The 27504-nt window shown below is 47.7% G+C and overlaps 1 protein-coding gene across 4 annotated transcripts; it reads left to right on the forward strand.

Moving 5' to 3' along the window:
* PRPF40A (pre-mRNA processing factor 40A) lies at positions 1–27416 on the forward strand. Of its 4 annotated transcripts, none has more exons than XM_086466073.1 (26): positions 1–363; positions 1971–2108; positions 5143–5223; positions 8258–8288; positions 8536–8558; positions 10545–10646; positions 10752–10862; positions 11306–11426; positions 12670–12694; positions 13079–13393; positions 14351–14459; positions 15407–15471; positions 16099–16263; positions 16956–17064; positions 19509–19659; positions 20440–20573; positions 20927–21041; positions 21188–21291; positions 21470–21586; positions 22112–22249; positions 23755–23850; positions 24821–24907; positions 24998–25094; positions 25195–25256; positions 26282–26416; positions 27260–27416. In XM_086466073.1, exons 1-26 carry the CDS (start codon positions 1–3, stop codon positions 27350–27352), a joined length of 3087 nt encoding a protein of 1028 aa, XP_086322199.1. In that variant the 3' UTR covers positions 27353–27416. The 4 variants fall into 4 exon arrangements, with proteins under 4 accessions (XP_086322199.1, XP_086322200.1, XP_086322201.1 ...); XM_086466074.1 differs by having other exon boundaries at positions 10569–10646; XM_086466075.1 differs by having other exon boundaries at positions 10569–10646; positions 21200–21291.
* The last annotated feature ends 88 nt before the right edge of the window (positions 27417–27504 follow it).

Raw genomic sequence — 27504 nt, forward strand, 5'->3', positions numbered from 1 at the left:
ATGTCAGGTGGGGACTCGGCGGCGGCGGCGGCGACCGCCTCCCCGCAGCCGCTCCCGTTCTCCTTGCCGAAGCCCCCTCCCCTCATGCAGCTGACGCCGGGGGACGCTGTCCGCCCCGTCGCCTCCGCCGCGGACCAATCGCCGAAGAGCACTCGACTGACGGGCCGCCCGGATTGGCCGGCCGGGAAGCCAGTCAGCCTCCTGGCCCCGTTGCTCCCGCCCCGCGGGGAGCCCGAGCCACTCATGCCCTTTGGCCCCTCGTCGCGGCAGCCACTCAGAGGGCGGCTTCTTGGCAGGTGCAGCGGGGGCAGCCTGCTGAGCCCCTCGATGCGGCCCGGCGGCGTCGACCGCGGCTCCCTCATGGTGAGTGAGGGGCGCTGGGGCGGGGGGACGCGAGGAGGGGGCCGCGCCTCTGCCCGGGGCCGCCTCGCCTCGGCGGCGGCTCTTTGTGGCGGGACCGGCTTTGTGGTGCGAACGCGGCGGGGGGGGGGGGGGGGGGGGGGGGGGGGAGCAGCGAGGGCGCTCGGCGTTGGCGGGCTTCCGCCTCCGGAGGGGCGGCGCGTTGCCGTCGGGGCCCGCGAGTGGGTGTGCGGCTGGAGGGGAGCGGAGGCTGAGCCAGCGCCGTTCCCGCCGTGCGAGCTCCGTGCCCCGGGGAGGGGCCGGTCGGTGACAGACGGCACCCGGTTGGCAGGTTCCCTCAGAAAGGGAGAGAAAACGCGGTTACGCTCGGAATCACAGAGTCGTTACGGTTGGAACAGACTTCTAAGATCATCAAGCCCAACCGTCAGCCCACCACCACCACCGTGCCCGCTAAACCCTGCCCCGAAGTGCCGCATCTGCATGTTTTTTGAGCACCTCCAGGGCTGGTGACTCCACCACCTCCCTGGGGCAGCCTGTGCCAGGGCTTGACAGCCCTTTCAGTAAAGAAGCTTGCCCTGATGTCCAGTCTAAACCTCCCTTGGCATAACGTGAGGCCACTCGGAGGAGGGTCTGAGTAGGTTCTGAGGAAACATGGTGGTTCTACGTGGAGTTCTTGGGACAGCATCTGAGGCTCAGTAAACAGGCAAGAGTGTCTTGTGAGACTCAAGGATGTGGCAGGGGTTAAGTGTTATGTTTGGAAGTTTCTAGTTTTGTTTGTGATTTCTTTGTGTGAGCCACCTGCTCCCAGCTTTAGGGAGTCTTCTGGTACAAAACAATCATAGAAAAACTGTATTTAAGCACATCAAAAAGTGATGTTAGTTATTTTTTTCTGCTAAGGACCCTTCTAAATACTTTGCTTACAAACAGTTTTCATGTTAATAAACTGGTGCGCTTTTCTAAATGTATTTCTGTGTGTATATTGAAGTTAAATGTTCTCCAAAGTAAAATGTTTTCCAGGGTTTACCTTAAGGTACTGTTAGAGCTGTTGCTTCTGACTAGAATAGAAAGCTCTTAATATGTTTCAGTAATTTTAAAAAATAGGAAAAAATGTCCATATCCATTTTTGTGCTAGTACTGTGACTATAGCAAGTATTGGAACAGCGACAGGATTCAGGTTTTTGGGAAAATGCGGAGACAGTAGTCAGTGTAGAAGCTATTTCAGGCTTGGACATCAGGAGTAAAGATGTTTTGTGCCGCAGGGTTACTTAGGTTACTTGTAACTGTACTGTACTTGTAATTGCAGAAGCAGTTGCGTTCCTAAACTGAGTGTGTTTTCCTGTGACAAGCCAGGAGATGAAAGATTATGGAGGAGTTGGGTTTTTTTTTTTCATGTGGATGTTGGTTTTGAAATATTAAACGGATTAGTTACTTGCAGTTAACTCTGGCTTTAGAGGACCTGGAAGAGGGAACGGTCTTGCTGGCTGTCTTGCAGTACCGATCTACCATTGCTCAAGTAATTTTCAGCTCAGTGTTGAGGGTGTCTTTGTTATTAGTGCTTGGGGAGGGCATTGGCTTCCTGCTGACTTTTCTCTTTTGTTGCTGCCTTTCAGATGGGACACCCGGGCATGCCACATTATCCTCCCATGGGGATGCACCCCATGGGTCAGAGACCACCAAATATGCCGCCAGTTCCACACGGTATGATGCCTCAGATGATGCCCCCCATGGGAGGACCCCCGATGGGGCAGGTAAGGCGCTTTCACAAGATTATTTTTTTCTTTTTCTTCCCATCGTGATGTCAGGCAATCCCTGAGGTAGGTAAGTCTCATACGGTAGCTTGCACATGGTGAGGTTAATAATTTGGGGGGTTTTATGCCACAGTTCTTACCTATGCAGAAGCTCTTCTCATTTGTAACAGGTAATTGATGCACCTCATGTGTAAGTTTAATTATAAATAGCCGTAGGTATGACTCTGTAATTTGTTTTTTATTAAAGCTTTTTGGTAGTTTTCTTTAGATTTTGAAGATGTAAGGTTGTCTTACTAATACATACTAGAAACATAAAGTAGTTGGTTTTTTCAGAGGTAGTCATGGGAGGGAACTTCATGTTTCTTGAATTCCTGGCTAACTCTTAGGTCTACACAGGTGATGGTTATAGGGAGGTGGGAGGGAAGACACAATTACATTTTAAATTTTTGTAGGATTCCTTGTTGAATCCTAGGGAGCAGTTTGTAATTCTGTGTATGTAGAGTTGGTGCCTGTGTCATGGGATTGAAAAATAAACCTGGCCATTCAGACTGGCCGGTGTGAAGCCGGGTTGACAGGTTGCCTACTCAGAATTGTAGCCATGCTTTTGCAAATCTGAAGCTTTTAGTTTAAATGATCAAAGGTCCTTTCCTGTGTGGTTCTGATTAAAATCTGGAGTCCTTATAGAAACAATTCTGGTTCTGGATATAGTAAATACTCTAGTGATGCTACTTGTGATGGTTTGCCTAAGTAGAAACTCGATGTCACTGACTAGGCCAGAAGTATAGAGTAAACCAGAGCAGACAGAGGATGGCAAGAAAGACTAACCCTTTGAGAACAGCCCACGAGGTTGTGCTGGCAAGTCAGTGTCTTCTTTGCAGTACTTTGGATAGGGGGTGGTTTTGTTGTTGTGGGGTTTTTTTAATTATTATTTTTATTTTTTGTTTTAAATGTTGTATAAGGGCTTGGTAGGAATCTCTTCAGCGTGGTTTGGCAGCCTGCTAGAACTTCTGGTGTAAAAATAATGCAGTTGTAAAAGATGGGGAGGATTTGACCATTAGCATGATGGCTAATAGTGTGTGCTTTAGTTCATTAGGAGCTTGAATAGCAATTCTAGTTTGTTCTTCTAGTTAACGGCTCCTTAGTAGCTTCTGTTCCACTGTTCTCACTCACATAAGTTGAGTATTTCAATCTTTAATATTTTAGTGAGCACTATAAAGAACTCAGGACTTTTTGGTAGATATAGAGCAAAAAGCTAAGGATAAGTGGCGTGGCAGAGGGGAGATGGGAGGCTCAGTTACCTTCAGCCTTGAGGAGGGGACAGGACAGTGCTGCTCTCACACCGGAACGGTTGTGCTGCAAGTACCAGCCCACGTTGGCTTGTTTTGCTGAACGCTGAGCTCTTTCTTCCAGCAGAGAGCGGAGGTTTCTTTGTGAGGCTTTGCGGGATGGGAAGTTTTGTAGCTTGTTTTCTCCTTTGCGAGGTGAACCCCTGTAGGACGGGTGACTGCTTTGCATAGATAATAGCAACAGCCTCCTGTCAGCACTGACCAGAGGAAGGCCTTTTGGAAAAGGATTAGCTCTCCTTCCCCATTATTTTTTGTCCCTTTGCTGGCTTGGGGTTGGTGTTACGCAGAAACCGAGCGGTGCGCAGGGTTTCTCCAGGGCTTTTAAGAAGTTTCACGCTCTCAGAGCCCCCTTAGTCACAAGTAGCGGTGGGGCAAGAGTGCTTTCTTCTCCTGCTTCTACAGGATGGCGAGGAATAGGAGGGGCCGCCTTCCAGTCTTTCCTTCCTCCCTCACCCTCCCAAGAAAACCTTGTGGATTTGAGGGTGGAGCAGTAGCCCTACCCCATATCCCTCTCTCCGCACACGATGCAAGATGAGGAGAGTGGTAACCTGGTGCTCCCTGAAGATACAGGGGGATGGGGTCACTTGGCCAGCCTGCCAAGGACAATGAAGGTAAAGGGGCGTAACTGGAAGGTCGAAGGGGGTTGCCTTCTCAAAACCTGTTTGGGATGAGTGGCCAAAAGTTCATGTTCGTAATGACCTAATGACCTAAATCGTATAACTAATTCATTTTGCCACTTTTTATGGCTTGTTAGTTCTTAAAAGCCAGGATCAGCAAAAATGATGGGAGACAGGCAAGGTATTAAACACTTTTTTTTTCTGGTTTTGACATCTTTTCACTTCAGTGATGCGGAACTTCTGCGTAGCTATCCCTTTGAGACTGTCAGCAGAAATGTTTGAGCAAAGCCTAGCTTATCTGAGCAGCAGTTCTGGGGTGGTTTGGTCTCGTTGTACCGCCCAACAAACTCGGCTACAAGTCTAGACTCAAACTTTTCATTTCTGTAGTGTGGTGTGTCCTCATTGCCAAGTTCACGCTGCTACATGGTTTAATATTATATGTCTATATTATGGGGTTTTTTCCAGACTTGTAAAAAAAAAAGGTTCAGAATTGTTTTAGAACTTTGATGATTAATAGCTCTCTTCATCTTGAAGTTGTTTGCAGAAATTAATTCTTCTAGTGTCCCTGTAAAGTGTTTCTTCCTGTTTGCAGAGGTAAGAAGAAAGGGAGACAGGTTGAAAGTTGTCCAAAACTGTGAGCAGAACTAATCCGAGACTCTGAGTTTACCTTTCCTTGGTTTGGTTTGTTCCGTGTGGCCTTGGAATTTTGTAGAAATCTTTCCCAACCTTTATTTTCCTGCTTTAACGTAGGATTTCAGTCAAAGCTTATTAACAGATCATGCATCATTTGCTGTTGTTGTTTTGTAGTTTAAGTGGTTGTCTTTATTAATATTTCAGACTTTGGAATACAGTAGACATGTTATTCCTAAAGCTGATTTTGGGGGAGTGTAATGAAGGGAATCGGAATTCTACAACCCTATCTCACTTTTTGTTGCCAAGTGCTTAAAAGGGTTTTTTTTTTTTGGATTAAAAACTAGTACTAGATAATTGCTTTTAAATAAAAACAAAGGGATCTTCATATTTTATGTTTAAAATACCATAAAACATATCTGAAGTGCTTTTTACTTATAGATGCCTGGAATGATGCAGTCAGTAATGCCTGGAATGATGATGTCTCACATGTCCCAAGCTGCTATGCAGCCTACAGTTCCGGTGAGTTTAACTTAACTTTCCTGGTTTTTAAAAGGTCTGTGTGTCAATCACAGCCGTGCTGTGTGGGTGTGCCTTTGTTTTCTCGAGTGGGGTGATGAAAAAGGTCTTGCTACTCGCAGTGAGGTTTGATCTAGCTCTTGAATCTGTAAAAAAACCCAACAAGATTTCTGTGAGAGGTAGAGCTAGTGACACTTGGTGTCCTGTGGATTTTTCATCAGTCTTTAAACTCCTCCCTGTATCTGCATCTACATCTGCCTTTCCCTTTTTTCTGCCTGGATTCTGCTTCCCATAACGCTTCCCACACCCCTGGCTGCCTCCCTTGTCCCTTGCCTGCTTGTAGCTTGGCAGGAACCATTGGGCCCTCTGGCTGTTTGGAGGGAGGGCTAATTGTCTGACCACTGATTTTTTTTTTTTTTCCCTAAAAGTTTCAGAAATTCAACGCGTTTGAGACCTCGAGTAAAGTTTGCTGAAATGGGTAAAAGTATGAAGAAGTTACTTGGGTGGAAATGGCGAGGGAAGAGTTAAGTTATCACAGATGAAGTCTCTCTCTGAAATGGAAAAGGCTGAATTTCTTTAGTATTAACATAATCTTTTCAGGGATGTAAAGTAACTGTAGGGGATCTGCGTAAAACCAGTTCTCTCCACTTTAAATTCAGAGATAAATTACTTTTTATTTTCGTGCCGTGCAGGTACTACACCCTCTTGTCAGAGTTCATCACTGTAGACCTCTGAATTGTTCTGTAGTGCCAAGCACAAAACATTTGCTACTGCTTTTGTGAGTTATTTTAAAAAATAAGTTGATATTCCAGTTGATTTTTTTCATTAAGGGTTTGCTGAAAGAGGTCTTTAGTTCATCTGCTAAGTAGGTTGTCCGTAACCAGATGCGTTGTGTTAAGCAGCCTGTCTGCCCTCTGGAGTAATGGGAGAAAAATCAACAAAGGTACAGAGTTTCTGCAAAATCAGTAGAGAAGGGACTGTTAGGAAAAAGATGTGATGTCGCCTTGACACGTGCCAGGTGACTGAGAAGTTGTAGCAGAGAAGGGATGTGAATTATCCTAACGGTGGAGAAAAGCTTAAATTCAGTGCTTGGGCTTTGTCAGGCACTAGAGAATCTTCCCGTTAGTTACAAGTTTGTTTCTCGCTGATGGTCTCTCGTTAATGAGATGGGGGGGTGTGTTACAGCCCTGGTGTGACTGAAGTAAAAGTCAGAAACTCCTTAGGCAAATTCTGGGGAGCCGTGCTGCGTTAGTTCCTGTGCTCACGTAGCTGCTGCCCAAGGCACTAAATATTTTAGAAGCTGTCGAGTAGGAAGGAGGTTAGTGATTTTCCTCTGCTTCCCATGCAGGAGCTGTTCTGAATTTCTGACAAGTGATGCTGAAGGAAAATTTTGAAAGAATTTCAGACCTTCAGGGGAAAAAAATAAATAAATATTAAAAGCACTATGGCCAAAAGAGACTTAAAAGGGAAGGGAGGGCTCAGCACTAAAATCAGTCTGATTTTGAGTTTGCTGTATATTTTTACATATTTTGGCAAGAAGGGAGGTAATTTAGTTTTCTAATACCAGATTAGAAATAAATTTGGATTGAATGAAGTCTGTGGGTATGTAGTATTTAGCAGGCAAAGTAGCATGGCAGAGAGCTCCAGCTTTTACTTGTGCCCTTAACCCCCTCGGCAGTGGTGGCCGGAGCTCGCGCCTTGGTGTGTGTGTCCGAGAAGGCATTTGTCTGTCGCGGCAACGTTCTCGTCCCTCTGCTGTCACCTGTGTACCACAGCCTGGAAAGCCTTTCAGAAAGAAAAGACTGATTTTACCACTTCCTAATTTAAATTGAGTCGTCAATGAGCAAAAAATCGTGACCTCCTTTGCAGCCGTGATGGTTTGCTTGGTACGCTTCATGCGATCATCGGCTTGTTGTAACTTTGGCTGGCTGATGGAAAACACGTTCTCCAGGTGTAAAATGTAATCCAAAGCTCACGGAGGCCAGCGGGGTGATTACTGTGGTCTTGACTGTTCCGCCCAAGTACGGTGGTCTTTCAGACCCCTCCCGTGTAGGTTCACTGTCTGGTGATCTGCAGAGGTGTTTACTTCCAGAAAGCTGATTTGAACCAGCCTAATTCCTAAAAATTATTATTCCAGTCAGATTAGTGCTCTTACGATAAGTACACAGCAAATTGGAATGGCATTTGGGAAAATTAACATAGGCGGGAGAAAAGAAACGCGTTGGGATTACTTACTGGAGAGGCAGCTGGAACTGTGGCCGTGCCGAAGCGACTGCGAACGCTCGTAGGCACGTGGGCACGCAGAGTGGCTGGAATATTTCATGTGCACAACGCGCTGTGAAGGCCTAAAACTCATTGACGATTCACCTGGTTTAGTCCTGTTGGATAATAGCAAGCCTAGTTGATTCAATGTGATTTCTTGGCTCTTTTTAACAAATCCTGCGTTTTTTACTTGAGGAGCTTTTTGTTAATGAATTTTTTAGGGGAGAGCTGAAGGATAAACCTGAGCAAAAAAATGAACCTGCAAGCCTGGAGAAAAAGAAAGGAACTGGAAAAACTCTGTTGGAGTTCTGTTAATCTTTTTCCTTAGTTTGAAAGAGTTTCGAAAAGGCTCCCTGACAGAGGGTTGGTTGTTTGCAAGCAGGTTTGCGAATGCAACACTAATAATTCAGAGGCTTGTGCCACATCATTCTAACAGAGGCCTACTAAGCTGCTCCAGCAGAAATTCAGAATAGCTTTTTTTTCTCCTCCCAACCTGCTCATTTGGGAGATAAAGGTGGGTGTTGGAAAGATGGCAAGGGACCCCCTGCATGGTTTATCGTCTGTGTGGCCTTTTTGAAAAGGATCTCAATGACCCTAATTGCTTATTTAAAGAGGAGGAATAATGAAGTGGGCGATGGGAAGCTGGGAATCCATATTTAAGGCAGCAGAGCGTTGTGCTGCTGAAAGCACTTGTTTGGCTACGTGCTGTATGTATTGATGATTTAACTGCAGTTGCTGAAAATGGTACTGAAATGTCTGTTGGTTGTTTCTACAGCCAGGGGTGAACAGTATGGATGCGCAAGTAGGTAAGTGTGAGCTATTCATTACCCCTTCAAAATACTTCACCAAAATGAGGTGAAGTGTTAAAAAAAAATAAAATTTAAAAAATTACACTTTTCTGTTAAATGTGATTTAGCATTTCAGTAAGACATCTTTGTTGATTCCCAGAAAGTTTTGGGGATTTCTTTCAAACATTGATTAATTAGAATCTTTATATAGAAAAATAAAGCGACTAAACCCTTTTTAAATTGTTTTTTAAATTTTATTTTGTAGGCGTAACACCACCTGGAACTCAGGTACGTGAAAACCAAAATTTTAGAAGATTAATTGCGGTGTGGTGGTGTGCATGCATGGCTTTACAGGTTTAAAAGAAAACCGTGTGTCTGTCTCCTCACATAGAGCTGCTTTGCTGGCTTGACTGTCAGCCTGGTTAAGGCTAATAGCTGAAGTAGGTGTGTGTTGTGTTCCAGCTGCACTGATTCCTGAGCCTTGAGGTCTGTTCTAGTCCTTCTGGTCCGCAGGGCAGCACTATGAGATGTCTCTTGGGATGCTTTTAGCTCTTTCTGCCCTCCCTGAGCAGCAGGTGACTGCTAGCCTAGACGCCTGTTAGTGGAGGGCTGGCTGCTTTCGGGGGTAAACCTTTGCAAGTGCTGGGCTGGACAGTCACCCAGGGTAGAGTTGGGGCTTTTATTTGCGCTGAAGATGGTTTTTTTTTTTCTTTTTTCCTTCCATATGAGTGACCAGTTTAAAAGCAGATTTTTCTTTCACTTGCATTTGGGTAACGTTTTGCCTGTGAGATGTTCACGAGTGTTCTGCTTCGGCAGTTGCAGCACGTAGAGCAGCACTCAGTCGGCAGGGATCCGATCTTCCTTGCTGTTCCTTAGCGCACCTGCGCTGAGCGGGAGAAGCCAGGCCAAGGTCATGGTGTTCTTCAGTCCCGTGGGATTTACTGGGGCCTTTATCAGCGTTGTCAGCTTACGGAGAGTTTTGTCCCCAAGCACCTCAGCAATAAAAAAAGAATAGCCTGTATAGTTACCTGTAGGAATTCTGAGAACACCGCTCTGGTTTTTGAAGAATATAAAGTACTAACAGCAAAGATGGTTTTCATCAGTTTTGCTGTTTGTTGGTAATTTAGCTGAACTCCCTTCCCCCCACCTCCCACCCCTGCTGTTTCAATGTTATTTGAAATTTGCTTTTGTTTGTGCGAACACGGCCTAATTCAGTAACTTAAATAGGAATAAATAATTACTGAGTAGTCTGTGTGGGAGGGGGTTTAACGTAGGTTGAACTTGCAAACAGGATGGTGGCACACAGGCCAAAATCACTTCGTCGAGTGATTCTCAGTGGTTTTGCACCTTCCTGTCAGATGGGGAACGGCTGACGGGACAGAACTGGTGCTGTATGTCTTAGTAGTGAAATCTTTGAACTGTGGATCAGTGTAACTTTGTATTGAGGTAGGCAGGTCATCTGGAAGTAATCTCAGATTTTAAATTTGTCTTTCATGGCACCGGGAATGACCATGAATAACTTCCAGTCAGATTTCTGTTTAAAATTTTGTAAACTTTAAAGTGCTTCTCTAGAAGAGAGCCCAGACATTTACCTGTAGTTCTTAAGGTGATGAAAGCAAGAGTTCAGCTAGATAACGGAGAGGCAGAATCTGTGAAAATAGTCACGTGGCCTCAACGGTACCCCGTTGTGAGTTTTTGGTTGTTGCTGCAAAATCGGGGGGCTTTGTACCTCGCTTAATTATTAAATATCGGTGAATATCAGTTGCCCTTTTATTTCTGCGAGACCTGCGTTCTGTGTCATTGACCCGGGCAGTTGGCCCTATAAGGAGGTGGTTTCTCCTCCGCCGTATGGTGTAACCGAAATGAAGTCGGTGGCTAAAGCTGCTTTCCGCCCGCCCGGAGTTCGGAGTCTGGATGAAAAAGCAGCAGGAAGGTAGTCCTGAGTTCTCTTGAAGTCAGAATCTTCCTGAGGCAGGTTTTTGTTAGTTTTGAAAACAGGGTGTGCTTTTGTGACTTTCACTTGAGGCTGTTGGGGTGGCATTCACTTTTGATTTCTTTTCTGATGGTAATTGCCTGCCTTGGATTGCTGAAGCGTGCGTGTTTGTGAGAGACTCCTGATAGCTCCTGTCACAAAGGAATGATTTCTTGAAAGCAACATTGACTTAAATGTGTTTAGATTTTGACTTGCTGCCTGTCCTCTGCTGCTGAATTACTTAGTATATTTAATATACACATTCAGATGAAAAACAGATATTAACCAGAATGTCTTTTCAGAGCTCTGTTTTGTTTCGCCCTCAGACAACGCATCCTGTAGTTTGCGCAGCCCAGCAAACCGCCACAACCAACAGTTCTGTTAACGAAGAGCACTCTAAACAGGTTCATCTGCTTTCCACTTGTGTTTAACTTCTTTAGCGGCTTTTGATAGCACCTCAGTAATAAATTATTGTTCGTTGTTAATGGTATATTTGACTTTTTTCCTAGAAATCTACATGGACAGAACACAAATCACCGGATGGAAGAACATACTACTATAATACTGAAACAAAGCAGTCTACGTGGGAGAAGCCAGATGACCTAAAAACACCTGCTGAGGTAAACTAAGTGCAGGTGGAGATGACTGTACTGTGTGAGTTTGTGTGAAGGCAAGACTTTACTGGCATTAGTAGTGCAGCAGGACAGCTCTGCCAATAGATTTATTTTTTTTTCCCCAAACTCTTCAAATAAGAAACGTTACAAAAATGTTTGTATCGCGCTCCTTATGTTGGTGGAACTTGAAGGTGCAAAATGGACAGAACTCTCAACAATTTTCCTCGATTTTTTTCCATAAATTTTCCTTATTAGAAAGATGCCTTTCATTAATATTTAGTTAATGTGTGTGTTTATTGCTAGGGAGGATTTTCTTTGGGAAGTATATGCCTTCAGTTGTTTCTTGGCCTAGTGTTTGTGGCTCGCTTCTAGCTATCCTTTTAATTTTAAAACAGCGTTGTGAGTTTGATTTTTTTTTTTTTTTTATGTTTCTGTTTTCTGTCCATTAGCAATTGTTGTCCAAGTGTCCCTGGAAGGAGTATAAATCTGATTCTGGAAAGCCCTACTACTATAATTCCCAAACAAAGGAGTCGCGCTGGGCAAAACCCAAAGAGCTCGAGGATCTTGAAGGTAATGTTAACGGAACTGAGTAGGGAGGGCGCAAGATGTGCGGAGGTGTGACTTTTGGCAGAAATTTGGTATCGAAGCCTAGCTGCCAGCTGGCATTAGAAATTAACTGTGCTGAAAAGCCTTGTGTAGCGGAGCAGCCTTGTCGCCTGCGTCCTCCCCACCTCATCACCATCCCTTTTTCCAATATCCCCTTAGTTCTTCCTTGGGTGGCAGCAGCATCAGCTCTCCTCGCGTCCCTGGACGGGAACTGGGTCGGAATGTAACACCCAGGGCTGTGTGCCTGCTGCCTCTTGAGCAGTAGGTTCCTTGTAGGGCTCTTGTAGGGTTGGACTCGGCCACCAATCCTTTGGAAACCTGTAGGAGCTTAGTGGGATTCGTGAAGGGGTTCAGGTCGATGGGGGAAGACGAGAGGCAGAGGAGCGGCTGTACTAATCCTCGTTCACTCGGGAAACTGGGCTGAGAGGGTGCTGGACGTCTGTAACAGTACAGCCTGGAACTGAGCAAGAATTACACTTTGGTTTGGTGTCTTGGAAGAGGTTTAAAACAGCCGCGTGTTTTATACCCAAAGCAATAGTGCTGGCTGGCTGCTGAAAGCCAAAGTTGTGTGTGAGGCTTTGCTTAGGTATCTGTTTGCTTTTCATTTTTGACACAGATTATTTTGAGATGTGGCAAAAATATTAGTAACTTTTTAAATTGCCCTTCTGCATTATAAAGGCAGTGTCCCCTTGTGTACAAGCGTCCTACGATGCTGTGCTCCTGTGTTTTGCTTTTAGCGCAGTTTTGTTTGGCACTGTAAGGGGGGTAAGATCTTGATGGAAAAAATCTCCAAAATCAGGTGGGGTAAGAAATGAGTACTTAAAGTGCTACAGCAATTAACTGTCAGTGACTGTTGGAATGAAAAGGAGAGATCTGTGTCAGTAAGCCTGACTTTCTGTTCTTCAGCCTTTTAAAGTTGAAATTATTATTTGAAACGATGAAGTCGTTCTTTGTATACCCTAATCTTTCTTTTAATGGGATTTCTAGATTCTGTTTTAGTCTGAATTGATTTCAGGCTTTAAAGGGCACAGATACGAAAATTACTGATAGTAACAAACCCATTTTGTTACTGATAGTAACAAAAACAATTGAAAAGCATTTAAAGCTATGCTTTCATTAAATCCTGTTAACAGTGTCTTTTTACCATGCATATATAAAGTGGTTTTGAAGCTGTATTTTGATTGTGCTTTTCCCCTTTCTCCTCTAGCAATGATTAAAGCTGAAGAAAACAGGTATGTTTTTACTGGTATGCTAATGGTTTTTTATGTTAAGCTGCCTATTTTTTTAAAACTGGTTCTAGTCCTTGAATCTCAAAACATGCTCCTTGTAGCTTTTCATTCCAAATAGTGGCTTAATATATAGAATGTCGTACAATACAGTCTGAGTTTCTTTTTAACTGAAATGATTGACCTACATAGATGCACAGTTTCAGCAAAGCATTTCCTTTCTCTGAGGGGAGTTTGGTTTGTGTTCTTCTGTGACACAGTCTGTGTAACCAGACCTAAACATCTCATTTTGTACTTTATTGACTTACTTAAACTAAACTGACTTAAACTTAGTGGTTCAGGGAACCCCAGTGCTTGTGCATGACCCTTGCTGGTTTTTGATACCTGTAGCACAAAGCCCGAAGAATCAACTCCAGCAACATCCACCCCAGCTGCTGCAGCAGAAGCCACAAGCGCCACCGCCGCCGCCCCAGCCGCTGCCGACGCTGCCGCAGCCGTGACCACCACCACCGCCGCTGCCGCAGCGTCGGCGGCCCCCGAAGGAGAGGTGGCTGCAGCGTCGTCCGCGGCGGAAAGCGAGAGCAGCGGCACGGCCGCCGCCGAGGACCAGGGACAAGCGGCTTCGGCGCCCGCCGCCCAGGAGCAGGGCGGGGAAGCTGCGGCCAACGCGGCCGACGACTCTGCCAAGCAGGAGGCCTCCGCAGAGTGAGTGACGTGGCAAAGCCTGTGGCTTGGCTGCGGTTTTGGGCTTCTTGTAGGGTCTGGTTTGTCCGCAGCTGGAGGGGGCCAGGCTTCTTGGGCAGTCGGCTGCTTCCTCGGTGAAACGTGAGCGTGAATCCTTGACAGCAGAGATAGTGAGAAGGAGAGGAAAAAATATTAAATCTATTTTTGAGGAAGTTAACTGCCTCCCCTTGCCAACCCTCTCGCAAAGCCCTCAAACCCTCCAGAGGACACGAGTGGCGTGAACATTTTGTAGATTCTCAGTAGCTGTCAGAGTTTCCTGGGGTGACCTTACGTGCCCACCCTGCCTGTTTCCCCTTCCGCAGGTCTGTGCGATGGGCTGGCCTTGGAACAAAATGCAATGCGAGATAGATCTTGGTCTTTCGGTAGAACTTGAGCCTTGCAGAATGGACAAAACTCTCAATTTTTATCTCTTCCACCAGAAAGGAGATCCTTGGGTTTTTAATAACGGAGAATTGATTATGTGGAGAGTTGCAGCTTATGATTTTTATCATTCAAACAAAAAAGAAACGTGCTGTGGGGAATTATAGCCAGGAGGAGATGGTTAAGGGCAAGAGGCGTATTTTTAAGCACTCCCCTTTATGTTTTTATATAATACATATCTAAATATTCCTGGTAAGATTCAGCATTATATTTTTATGGATCATTTTGAGATAACTTGAGCAGGTAGCCAATTGCATAAGTGATAATACTTTTCTGAAATAGTTTGCTTTTTTTGGTTGGTTGTGTACAGTGTCTGTAAGGAAAAGTCTTGTACAAACCGCGGTGTCCAGCAGGTGCAGCATTATTGGTTTTCTTTGAGCTGTTTTTTAAAAAGCTCATTCTATCTGATTAGGGTGGTTTATGTGGTTTATGACTCTTGAGTGGCTCTAACTTAGGAAAAAAAGGCCTAAATAATAAAATTATTATTTCTTTATATAGTGCTGCTTCAAAGAAGGAGGATGATGATGCCCAACCAGTTAAAAAAACCTATACATGGAATACAAAGGAAGAAGCAAAGCAAGCATTTAAAGAGCTCTTAAAAGAAAAGGTATTTAAGTCGACTGTTCTTAATGCTTTATTCAACGACAAAAATGGTGTTTGCCAGAAATTGCTAGACTTTTTTTTTTTTGGTGAAGAATTTCTCACTGTTGTGGATGAGGACTTTTGTACTAGACAAGAAATGAGGGGAAAGAGCGCCACAGTGGAGAAAAGACACACTTCAAACTTCTTTCTTTCAGCTCTTTGGGTGAGGGGGGAGGTGTTGAGTTTTCATTAGGGCTCCCCGTTCAGATTTTTCTTTATTTTCTTCCTTTTTACATGATCCCCACACTAATGCAAACTGGTAATCTGGTCTTTGTCCCGAATTCAACCTGGAACAGTGAGTGGTTTGATGGGCAGCTTCACTCAGTGCTCTGGAGACAGACGGTGCAGAGGTCCATGTGGAAAAAGGACAAACAGATCCAGTACGCGGTGTTTCGTACACTAGTCTGGCTTAAAGACCCCTTTTTTCTTTCTTGCCCTAGGAAGTAGTGACTCTAAAACTGTGTGTAAGTGTGGTGGAAATGGTGGTTGCCAATATCTTTGTCTGCCAGTGAGGTACGCTTCTAATAAGCGGTGCCTGGTCATCCGAGCCCTCAGTTTCTTATCTTGGTTTTAATGATGGGGACGAAGCGGGAGTAAAACGAGACTGGCTTTGGTTTTCCCTCAGGGTATATGGGATCTGTTTGTGCTTTGTGTAGTGAGTTAACGTAGTTCTGTAGCAGACAAACTTCCAGCACAATTTATCGCAGAAATGGCAATAATCCCCAAAGTACCTTGTTTCATTTTCCATGTTGACTGCTACTGAAATTAAAAAAAAAAAAAAAGATGACAAAGAATGTTTTCTTAACCTCGAAAATGCAGTGCTTTCCCTTTTTTTTCCTAAGGGCTATTTGTTAAGGAATCTGTCATTGTTGGTTCCAAATCTAATTAATCAATGATTTTGTGTCTTCGCAGCGAGTACCATCCAATGCTTCGTGGGAGCAAGCTATGAAAATGATCATTAATGATCCTAGATACAGGTACTGCTTGGTTCTTTCCTCAAACTTCTACGCAAATACTATTTTGGGTAGTTTGACTTTACCAACAACTTTTGGTTGTTTTAATAGGTATTTTTGCATTTGTGAACACGTACCGTTGTCAGGGCACTCGGTTCCTTTCCTACGTAAAGAAATGCAAATCCTAGGCGTAATTTCTCGTTTGGAAAAGACGTGGCAGTTGTTGATTGTATTTGATGCTATTTATACTGTTTTCTTGGGAATAAACCCACCCATTTACAATAACAGAACTGAAGACTTTCTAGGTTACTTTTTGAAACGAGTGGCTGCTGTAAACGTTGGCAGAGAAGTGGTTAATATCTGTGATAAAAATAGTATTTAATGTGAAATGTGTAAGTGCAACCTGAAAGCGTGATAGCAGCTTGTGGTTTATTATTAACTGCTTTTATTAGTAAGTGCTTGTTTTTAAATGATCTTCATTAATCCTGAGGGAGAAACAGGGTGATGACTGGCCATTTAGATTGTATTTGATTTTATCTCAAAACCCTGGATTATTCCAGTCTGTTACCTTTTGGTCCTTTGGTTTTGTTTTCTAATTTAATTCCCTTCCGTATAATTGACATTGTTGTTTTCTTTCTCTTTGACACAAAGTGCTCTGGCAAAACTAAGTGAAAAAAAGCAGGCCTTTAACGCTTACAAAGTTCAAACAGAAAAAGAAGAGAAGGAAGAAGCGAGATCAAAATACAAGGAAGCTAAAGAATCCTTCCAGCGTTTTCTTGAAAACCATGAAAAGATGACATCCACAACGAGATACAAGTAAGACCAATATTAAATGCAGTTCCAGCCTTTACTAGCTTGCCAAGTTAATAATCAAATCTTGCTGGCTCACTCCTGGTGAGTGCTGACCTCTGTGTGCGCTCAGCCTGGAAAACCCCGTAACTGAGACTTTTGTAGGAGCACCAGTAGCGTCATTCTCATCGAATGGATTTAAGACCCAGGCGAAAACCAGCTCAAATGAGTGATGTGCTCATGGTAACGGGTTGAGCTTCTACTAAGTTGAAATGAAAGGTAACAGAGAGGAGGTTTACATCTGCCATGGAGAACAAAGTGGTTCTGGTAGCTTGTTTGTGGAAGTCCGTGCCCAAAGGCAGGTGTATCTCATAAGCTTCTCGCTGGAAATTTCGTAGGTCTGATTTTGTGTAATGTTTGCTACAACAGTGACCTGAGCACGCGTGAGCCCGCAGATGAAAATGCTCATGTAATGCACTGCAGGTGAACTCGCACCTCTACAGAGAGGAGTGCATAGTGGCATCAGCTGTCACTTTTAACCGTTTCCTTTGTTTATAAGAGGTGGAAAGCTGTCACAGAGAAAGGTTCCCAAGAGGGAAAATTAGGGAGAAGTCATACAAAAGCATTACTACTTGTGAAGAGTTCATTAATGTTATTGTAAGCATTTGAGTCAGTGTTTGCCAATAAATGACTGAATGCTTTTTGTTTGTGTCGTACAGAAAAGCTGAACAAATGTTTGGGGAGATGGAAGTCTGGAATGCGATATCTGAGCGTGATCGTCTTGAAATTTATGAAGATGTCTTGTTTTTTCTGTCTAAGAAAGAGAAGGTAACTGTCTTTCAGACCTCTTTTATTCACTTGTTACAAGTCACAGAATCGTTTAGGTCAGAACAGACCCTTAAGACCATCGAGTCCAACCGTTAACCCAGCACCACCAAGCCCACCACTGAACCGTGTCCCTCAGCACCACATCTACGTGGGTTTTGAGCACCTCCAGGGACAGGGACTTCACCACTTCCCTGGGCAGCCTGTGCCAGCGCTTGATCACTCTTTCAGTAAAGAAATTTTTCATAATGTCCAACCTAAACCTCCCCTGGCACAACCTGAGGCCTCTCCTCATCCTATCACTTGTTACTTGGGAGACCGACCCCCACCTCACCACCACCTCCTCTCAGGCAGTTGCAGAGCGATGAGGTCTCCCCTCAGCCTCCTCTTCTCCAGGCTGAACACCCCCAGTTCCCTCAGCCGCTCCTCACCAGACCTGCTCTCCAGACCCCTCACCAGCTCCGTTGCCCTTCTCTGGACACGCTCCAGCACCTCCATGTCCTTCTTGCAGCGAGGGGCCCAAAACTGCACCCACCATTCGAGGGGCGGCCTCACCAGTGCCCAGTCCAGGGGCACGATCCCCTCCCTGCTCATGCTGGCCACACCATGGCTGACACAGGCCAGGATGCTGTTGGCCTTCTGGGCCACCCGGGCACACGGCCGGCTCACCTTCAGCTGACTGCCGACCAGCACCCCCAGCTCCTTTCCCGCTGGGCGCTTTCCAGCCGCTCCTCCCCAGCCTGTAGCGCTGCTGGGGTTGGTGTGACCCAAGGGCAGGACCCGGCACTTGGACTGTTGAACCTCATGGCATTGGCCTCAGCCCATCGATCCAGCCTGGCCAGGTCCCTCTGCAGAGCCTTCCTGCCCTCGGGCAGGTCAACACTCCCACCCAGCGTGGTGTCATCTGCAAACTGACTGAGGGAGCACTCGATCCCCTCCTCCAGATCGGTGATAAAGATATTAACCAGAACTGGCCCAGATACTGAGCCCCGGGGGACACCATTTGTGACCAGCCACCAACTGGATTGACCTCCATTCGCCACCACTCTTTGGGCCCAGTCATCTGGCCAGTTTTTTACCCAGCAACTGGGCCAGTCAAAACACAAACAGAAGGGGAGGGATGTGTAGGAAAGGCGTGGAGAGCCAAATGAGAGTGGTGTTGTGCGGCTTATGGAGTTCAGGGCACGTTATGCCCTCTGCCAAAGTGGCGAGATAGAAAAGATCAGTGGGGAGACGAGGTTTATCAGTTAGGAGACGTTGCAGAGAGGGGACTCCTGTTTCAGAGGTGTGATGAGGGAAGGGGTCAAAGAAAAAAGCACTGGTGGAACTCTTCAAAACTATGACTGGTTTTGTAGAAGTGCAGTTGGGGACTGCTGTTCCTTATTTCTCATTATGCAGTACCTAAGGGGTGTTCAGCAGAGTCAGCAGGCAGGAGGTGATGCCTCTTTACCTAAACAAACTATTGCCAGTTGTGATCCTGCACAGTACACAGGTGAAGTTGTGGAACTGCCTGCTGCAGGGCAGCATTTTGGAGATTAAAATTTCCTGAAGAACTAGCCGCTGGGACAGGGCAGGGACAGGAGTAGGTTGCTCGTGTTACCTTTCCCTAGTTCATTGCAGTCTGCTGGTGGACAGAGATGAACCCCTGATTTGGCTCTGTATGGCAGATAGAATAGCAGCTTCTCTGAAAGGCTTTTGGTTTTATTGAGGTATGTTGCTGCTCGTTCTGCAATGGGTTTAATTCTTAGTATGGTTTTCATAAATTATATGATGGCTTTTGTTCTGAACTGCTCTGAATCGGACTGAAACTATCGTGGGCTTGTTAGAGCGCTGTGTTTCCCTCCACCTCAGGGGTACCAGACCAACTGGGAGGATCTGTCCCCGACTGTGTCTGGTCAGTTCATCCGCCCTGCAGTTGGGCAGCGAGGCTGGCAGTCACCAGCCTCCTTGGGGGGACAGAAAACAGGCCGTTAGAAACAAACTGCGGTGAGACTGACGTGAGACTGACCTTGAGGCCCACCTTGCTGGAAAAGCCAACCCAGCAGAAAGCAGCCAGCCCTCCCAGCAGCCCCGCTTCAGAAACGGCCTGCGGTTGGCCCAGGCCCACCTACCCGGGGGCTGTTTTCGGCAGCACGGCGGGCCCTAGGGCCTGGCTGCAGCACCGACCGCTCGCTGGACGCGGTTCCCAAGCCGTAGCTCTGGAAGAGGAGTGCTGTTCCGTGAGCTGCTCCCCCCTGTTGGGGACGGTCAGAGATAACAGTGCTGAAAGGGTTTATCCGTGGATGCAAGGAATAGCAGTATGTGAAAGTTGTACGTGGGTCCAAATGTTGCTTTTCGTGTAAATGAAAGGTTAATTTTGCGTTTTCTTGGAGAACAGACTTGAGGGGTCGTGTATTTGTCTATACGACCTCAGATTTAACAAATCCAAAAATGCATTTTCTCCTCAGGAACAAGCCAAACAGTTACGGAAGAGGAACTGGGAAGCTTTGAAGAACATCCTGGACAACATGGCTAATGTCACTTACTGTACTACGTGGTCAGAGGCTCAGCAGTATCTGATGGACAATCCTACGTTTGCAGAAGACGAGGAACTTCAGAGTATGTAAAAAGTCTTAGGCGTTTCTTTTGGAAGAGGGGATGGATTTGTCTGCAGCAGCGAGGACTCCTGGCTGGGGATGGCTTGCTCGTGCCCAGTCCAGAGCCGCTGCCACGGCTACTGGGCAGCCTCTGCCAAGGACCCTGTCTTGTTTGGTCCCTAGGGAGGAGCTGTCAGCCTCAGCAATCCTTGCTGACCAGTCTTGGTGAGAAAGCGAAGGAGAACCTTCCTCGTGGGGTTTGAACTGCCTTGGTAGTTGTCAGCCTTAGAAATTTGAGGTGTTACTTGACAACATAACCTGTCTTGCAAACAGTTAGACTGCCTTCTGCTGGAGTGAGTGAGGTCCTGCTGTGCTTGCTGTCCTAGGAGAGTAATTGGTTTTACTCTTCTAGAGTAAGAAGGAAGTTTTTCCATTCTGAGCATATTTTTCTTATAAATGAGTCACCGATCTGGTGTTTAGGAGCAGCGTACCCATTTACACCACTGCCAGAGCTACTCGGTGTTTTTAAGATACTTGTGGTAACGCGGGGAGATGCCCAAGTGCTCGTCCACAATACTTCTCCCTCGAGGCTTCGGTGCCCTGAGCCTGCGGTGATAACTTATCCAGGTTGGGGGAGGTGGGGTTCTGCTGCTGGGCAGGTCTTCGCGGGTTTCAGTGCTCCGTGAAGCTTCCGCTCGCAGGAACAATTGCAGCCGTTGCCTCGTAGTAAGAAACTTCCTACAGGTAGTGGGAAGAGATACCTCACTCTGACTCTGACCGCTCTGTTGTTGCCTGTTGCCAGACATGGACAAGGAGGATGCGCTGATCTGTTTCGAGGAGCACATCAGGGCGCTGGAAAAAGAGGAGGAAGAAGAGAAACAGAAAAGTTTGCTCAGAGAAAGGCGGCGGCAGCGTAAAAACAGAGAATCTTTCCAGGTTGGTGGACTCCCTTTTCCTGCCCTAGACGTGTCGTGTGGTTAGAAGTTGGGGGGGGTGTTTTATGGCTCGGGTGGGCCGAGGGGGCTGCCATGCGTCGGTTATCGGCCTTGGAGCTCTGTCTGCTCTGCGATACCTCCATCTGCTGGGACATTGCAGGAGTAGGGGAAAGTAAGGGGAAAGAGAGCTGAATGGAAAGGAAATGCAGGAAGAAATGATGTGAAAAATGATTTTTTTTCAATAGTATTTTAACAAAAATGGAATTGCGGATATCGAGAGAATCCATTCCAGCTGTCGGCCAAGTGGAAGTGTGAGCAGTGACCACAAACTTGGGTTTTGCTTCTGTTTTGTAGCTATTTTTAGACGAACTGCACGAGCATGGACAATTACACTCCATGTCCTCTTGGATGGAGCTGTACCCGACCATAAGCTCTGACATCAGGTTCACCAACATGCTGGGTCAGCCCGGTAAGGATACCGCCCCTTCCAGCCCTGGAGAGAGCAAGGTTAAGGGGCTTGGATTTGGGGCAGAACGGAGCAGGGTTATTTGTATATTTTCTAAGTGTCTAAAAAAATGCAGCTCTTTTATTAGAGCTAGCTTTTGACTTATCTAGTTTTTTCGTCAGGATCAACAGCACTTGATCTTTTCAAGTTCTATGTTGAAGACTTGAAAGCACGTTACCATGATGAAAAGAAGATAATAAAAGATATCTTAAAGGTAAGAGGGGAAGATGCTCCCTTTTGTGGCTGCTGCTTTTAATTGATGCCGAGTGTATCAGTCAAGTGAGCTCTTTGCTGCCGGGAGATGGGGCTTCACGCTGCCTTACTGTCGCGTGCAGCAGCACTGCAGTGAGGTTCCTGACTTCCCTGATGCCAAAGGAGCCGTTTTCTTACAGGACAAAGGATTTGTGGTTGAAGTGAACACTTCTTTTGAAGATTTTGTTACGGTCATCAGCTCAACTAAAAGAGCCACTACTTTAGATGCAGGAAATATCAAGCTGGCGTTCAACAGCGTAAGTACTTACATATAGCAATGTTTGAAAATTTGCCGTATGAAATCTCGTGTGAAAAGCAAAAATGGGCCCGTATTTTCACTGCGCTGCTGTGACTGCTTTTGTGGTACTTGGGAGAGGTGCTGGGCTTTCGAGATGCTTATCCTGGTATCAGTTCCTAAAACACAGCCTGCAGAGGTCTGTCCTCTAAAGCATAAACGTTTTACCTTGAGAAATTCTGTGGTGGGAACAAAGTAACGTTCTCTCCTTTATACATAACGTTTCTCATGAGGGATTTTTGTTTGCATGTGTTTCTGTGGCTTTGGCTTGTGTGAGGTATTAACTGCAGCTTAGATGCTGTTTGAGGAAGAGCAGTTACATGCTTTGAAAAGAAGAAATTGGTTAACTTCCCTGTACGCCCAAGCGGCCAGTAGAAAGCTGTAGAAGTGAATCGTCGCTGAGCTTTCCAAAAATCCCATTAAACTCAATTATTAGTCCTCTACTTGGTTACCTTTCAAGTGACGTTGTGAATCTTGCTTGCTATAGCTGCTGGAAAAGGCAGAGGCCCGTGAAAGAGAGCGGGAAAAAGAAGAAGCTCGCAAAATGAAGCGGAAGGAGTCCGCCTTCAAGAGCATGTTGAAGCAAGCGACCCCGCCGATCGAACTGGACGCCGTCTGGGAGGACGTACGTATCGCCGCTCCGCCGTGCAAGGCTCTCCCAGTCTGTCCAGCAGGCGGCTGCACGCTAGCGCTGTCAGAAAAACACCTCTGTTCTCCAAGCTCTTGGTGCTCCTAAGTTTATACAGCTTAGACCCGTAAACATTGTCCTGTCACTTCGTCAGTAAAATGTGACGTTTGCTGTGAATGAATTCCTCCTGCTTGAAAGCGATTTAAACCAAGAGGGCTTTAGACCCAACCCCCAAAAGAGGGCCTTAGACCCAACCCCCAAAAGAGGGCCTTAGACCCAACCCCCAAAAGAGGGCCTTAGACCCAACCCCCAAAAGAGGGCCTTAGACCCAACCCCCAAAAGAGGGCCTTAGACCCAACCCCCAAAAGAGGGCCTTAGACCCAACCCCCAAAAGAGGGCCTTAGACCCAACCCCCAAAAGAGGGCCTTAGACCCAACCCCCAAAAGAGGGCCTTAGACCCAACCCCCAAAAGAGGGCCTTAGACCCAACCCCCAAAAGAGGGCCTTAGACCCAACCCCCAAAAGAGGGCCTTAGACCCAACCCCCAAAAGAGGGCCTTAGACCCAACCCCCAAAAGAGGGCCTTAGACCCAACCCCCAAAAGAGGGCCTTAGACCCAACCCCCAAAAGAGGGCCTTAGACCCAACCCCCAAAAGAGGGCCTTAGACCCAACCCCCAAAAGAGGGCCTTAGACCCAACCCCCAAAAGAGGGCCTTAGACCCAACCCCCAAAAGAGGGCCTTAGACCCAACCCCCAAAAGAGGGCCTTAGACCCAACCCCCAAAAGAGGGCCTTAGACCCAACCCCCAAAAGAGGGCCTTAGACCCAACCCCCAAAAGAGGGCCTTAGACCCAACCCCCAAAAGAGGGCCTTAGACCCAACCCCCAAAAGAGGGCCTTAGACCCAACCCCCAAAAGAGGGCCTTAGACCCAACCCCCAAAAGAGGGCCTTAGACCCAACCCCCAAAAGAGGGCCTTAGACCCAACCCCCAAAAGAGGGCCTTAGACCCAACCCCCAAAAGAGGGCCTTAGACCCAACCCCCAAAAGAGGGCCTTAGACCCAACCCCCAAAAGAGGGCCTTAGACCCAACCCCCAAAAGAGGGCCTTAGACCCGCCACCACTCCCCAAAAAACAATCCCACAAAGCCCCCAAACTGAATTTAAAGAGAGGTGAAGCACTCTGCTTAAGCTAAAAGCCTGCAACTTTGTTCTGCTTAAGATACCCCTTAAAAAAACCCCTCACCCTTTCCTCTCCCAGTACCCCCAGTACGCGGATGGATGCTGGCATGGCGGGCGCAGGAAGGCACGGCCTGGCTCCTCGTCCCTCCCTCCGGCTGGGTTTTGCCGGGGGCTGCGCAGCTGGCGTGCAGCGGTTCAGCCTTGCAAGGGCGCAGCGGCTTCGTCAGCCCGTGAAAACCCCTCTTTTCCCTTTTTTTTTCCTCTTGCTGTCTGTATTTCTGCCCGGCTGTGTTTGGTACCAGTTTGTCACTGGTGTCTTTACTGCAGATCAGAGACCGGTTCGTGAAGGAACCAGCGTTTGAAGACATCACTCTGGAGTCCGAAAGAAAGAGGATATTTAAAGACTTCATGCATGTACTAGAGGTAAGTGCTGCTTTATTTCTTCCTGATGAGAGAATGTACCAAACAGCCTCAGCTGGGTGGCTCTTAAATTGTGCGGGAAGGGAGAGGGATTTAACAGAATTCTGCTGATTTCTGTTGCATTGTGTTACCTGAAAGTAAAACCACATCTAGAGAGTGAGGAGCTGAAGAAACAGGTCACAGTTATTGGGAGTTACTTGAGACGTAGTTTTTCTTCTAATCTGCTTTCCCACAAGAATTTTCAGAAGTTTACTCTAGATCAAAATTTCCTCATTTATTTTGGAAAAAACCTGTTTCTCGCTGCAATTTCCTGGAAGACGTGATGAAATGAGAAATACAACTTCTGCAGCGTTTTGTTCGCTGGAGGTCTGGGACTTGAGGAACATACTAAGCTCTGCAGATGCAGCTTCGGGTTGTTTAGTATTGCTGCAGCCAGGGTTTTGCCGACGTGCAGAAGGGGTGACGTCGTGCAGTCTCGCTCTTAACTTTGGGAATGGCTGGAGAAGCTTTGACACGTCACTCGTGTTGAATAAGGTGCCGGTTTCTCCTCGATAAAGTGAGATTCGATTTGCAGCCCACGCTTTTTGGGGCTTTTGTTTCATTTTCTGAGGTTTGTAAGCGAACGTAAAACGGCTTAGTGTCAGCGTTGGAAGGTTGGCCCAGCGAGGGGCGCAGCTCGTTCCGCTCCATCGTGAGCGGGGGCTTTAGTGGGAAGCACCGAAACGGGGATCCGGGTGGTAGCAGCTGTGTGCATCCCCCCCTAAAGCTGTCTGCTTCGCGGTGCTCCTTGTTGCAGCTTCAGCGTGGCGGTACTGGCAGCTTTCCGTGGGTTTTGGCACAATAAACGCTTGATTCTTAGTATTTTTTTTAACAACTGCAGGCTGTAGGTGCCTTGTGGGTGACGAGGAACGCGCTCAGTTTCTCGCTGCGTCCTGTAGGCCCGTTGTGACATTTCCCTTCTCTTGCCCTCTAGCACGAGTGTCAGCATCACCACTCAAAGAACAAGAAGCACTCTAAAAAGTCCAAAAAGCACCACAGGAAGCGCTCCCGCTCTCGCTCGGTAAGGTGCTTCGTGCCGCCTTCAGGTTCTGTCGCTGTAGCCGCTTGTCGCGCTGTCGCCCTGTTAACAGCGTCGGTTTTGTCCCTCAAGGGCTCCGAGTCGGAGGACGACGACAGCCACTCGAAGAAGAAACGGCAGCGGTCAGAGTCCCGGTCGGTCTCGGAGCGTTCGTCCAGTGCGGAATCCGGTACGGGATCTGTCTTGGTCTTGAATCCGTGTTACTGCTTTATCGCTGCGGCTGCATCGTTTTCCGTAATTTCATTGACTTTTTCTTCAAATGTCTGCAGAGAGGAGTTACAAGAAGTCAAAAAAACACAAGAAAAAGAGCAAGAAGAGAAGACACAAGTCTGTAAGTGCGGCTCCCTTCGAGCTGGCCCACTCGCCGCCTCGCGCTTTCCCCCGTCCTGTTGGGGGGTCCCTGTGACCTGACCGTGCAGCCGCCCTTGCAGCGGGGACGGGGGCAGCTCAGGCTGGAGGGGGGGGTACTGGTGACATAAAGAGTGATAAACTGGCGGGGGGGGGTTAACCCCAACCCAGCCGTGAGGGGCCGTGCTGGTAGCCCGGTGTTCGGCGTTGGCCACGGCGGGCGTTGGTGTTTCCTGGGGGGGAGCTGGGAGGGGTCCCTGCCACCTCTTCCTTTTGCCTTGCGCGGAGCATCGTTCCTCCCGTCCGCCCGGGCTGCGCTGGGAGCTCTGGTGTCGAACGTCCTGGAGCACCAGCAGGGCAGGGAGGGGGGTTTCCCTGTATCGGCGAGGCCGCAGGACGCTTTTTGTCCTGGGGGGGAGACACAAACTTGGGTCTTTGAACTCGTGTGGCCGCAAAACTCTTCCAAACCGCCGTGTTCCTTTGTCACTTGGGAGCAGTCGGCCGCGCCCTGGGCGGATGGTGCCCGCGAGGAGGGGCGACCCTCGCCGTCAGCCGTCGTCAGGACCCTCGTGCCGAGGGGCTGCGGCGCCCGCAGGGTCACGTCAGCTTGGCGGTGGGGTGGGACGGGGAGTCAAAACCCAGGTCGTGCCGCCCGAGCCCTCGCAGCGCGGGTCGCACCCGGCAAAACCCCGGCCGCTGTCAGGCGGCGGAGGGTGGCCGAGCAGCAGCGCGCTTCCCAGGCTGAGCCCTTCCTGAGGGAAGGACGTTTGCTGTGGGCACAAGAACAGTGGAAGTCGTCCTGCGCCGCACGAACCTCTCCTTTTTCTTTCCAGATCCCTTCAGTTCCTTATTTCCCCAGTGCTCAGCGGGATGTGCCTTGTTAGTGACCCCTTCGAGCAGTTTCTCTGCCTAGACTGAAATGAAGTCAGACTTTTCTGAGGTGTGGTGGTTGTAGAATATTTAATAATTTTGTATGAATGTTAAGTATTTCCCCCTTTATTCACGCAGGATTCGCCAGAATCGGATATTGAACGAGAGAAAGACAAAAAAGAAAGAGAGCGAGAGAGCGAAAAGGATAGAGCCAGACAAAGATCGGAATCAAAACATAAATCTCCTACTAAAAAGCGACCTGGAAAAGATTCTGTGAGCTTTCCTGTTAACTTTTGGCCTGGGGCTTTGGGCTTTCTGTCTCGGCACGCTGCTGCAGTCGTGTGCAGGTGCCCTTCAGGGTGCTGAGGCCTTACTGACCTTCCAGTCCCGTTTCTGTATAAAAAGGACCAAATATTCAAGCAGAGCTTAATCATACAGGTCCCGGGCCTGCCTCGGGTGGGGTGTGACCCCCTGTGCAATCACCCCTTGAGGAGGGGCTGGTGGAGGCAGAGTGTGAGCAAGGCACGTGATCCCAGTGCCCGGGCTGGGCTGTACTGGGGCGAAGCGGCGCTCGGGACCAGCCTGCCCCTCTGTGCCCCCTCCCGCGGGCCAGCCGGGGGGCGCAGCCCTCGCGTGGCCCCCGCCTTCTGCCACCGCGGTGGTGGCGGCTGCCGGGCTGGCGCTGCCGGGAGACCTGGGCGGGCAGAGTTCTCCGAGCTGGGAATCCTGCGGGGAATCCTGCGGGAGCGTGCTGGGGGTGGCCGTCCTGCCCCCCGCCGCGGCTCAGAGCAGCGTTTTCAAGGGTTGAATGAAAACCAGGAACTACTTTTGGTTCGGCCTCTTCTGGGGGGGAAATTCCCTGCCCCGCCCTGGTGGTGCAGGTGCCGGTGGTGTCCTGGAGAACCTCCCGAGAGAAGACGGGAGGGCAGGTGCCTGCTTTTGATATTATCTGCTTAAAATAAGCTGCTTTGGCCTCCAGATGCCTTTTGAAAAACCCACTTCTGCGGCCTAACGCGGCCCATGAACGTGAGCTGGGGGGTGACTGAGCCGCCGGGGCGCCCCGGCTGCGCTGGGAAAGAACCGGTGCCCTACCAGTAACCTTGCCTCTCTCTGCAGGGGAACTGGGACACTTCTGGCAGTGAACTGAGCGAAGGGGAGCTGGAAAAACAGAGGAGGACTCTTTTGGAACAACTGGATGAAGATCAATGAGAACATTATTTATACCAAATCTGTTTACATGGTGGCATAATAAAAGAAACCGCTGTCTCATTCAGGACGTGGGTCCCGCTCTCCTCAGTTCCGCGGTTGAAATAACGGTGGGTTTTCGTTTTACCACATCCATACGGTCAAGTCCTGTCGGC

Source organism: Leptosomus discolor, chromosome 5 (genome assembly GCF_034619465.1).
Source record: "Leptosomus discolor isolate bLepDis1 chromosome 5, bLepDis1.hap2, whole genome shotgun sequence".
Taxonomy (NCBI): domain Eukaryota; kingdom Metazoa; phylum Chordata; class Aves; order Leptosomiformes; family Leptosomidae; genus Leptosomus; species Leptosomus discolor.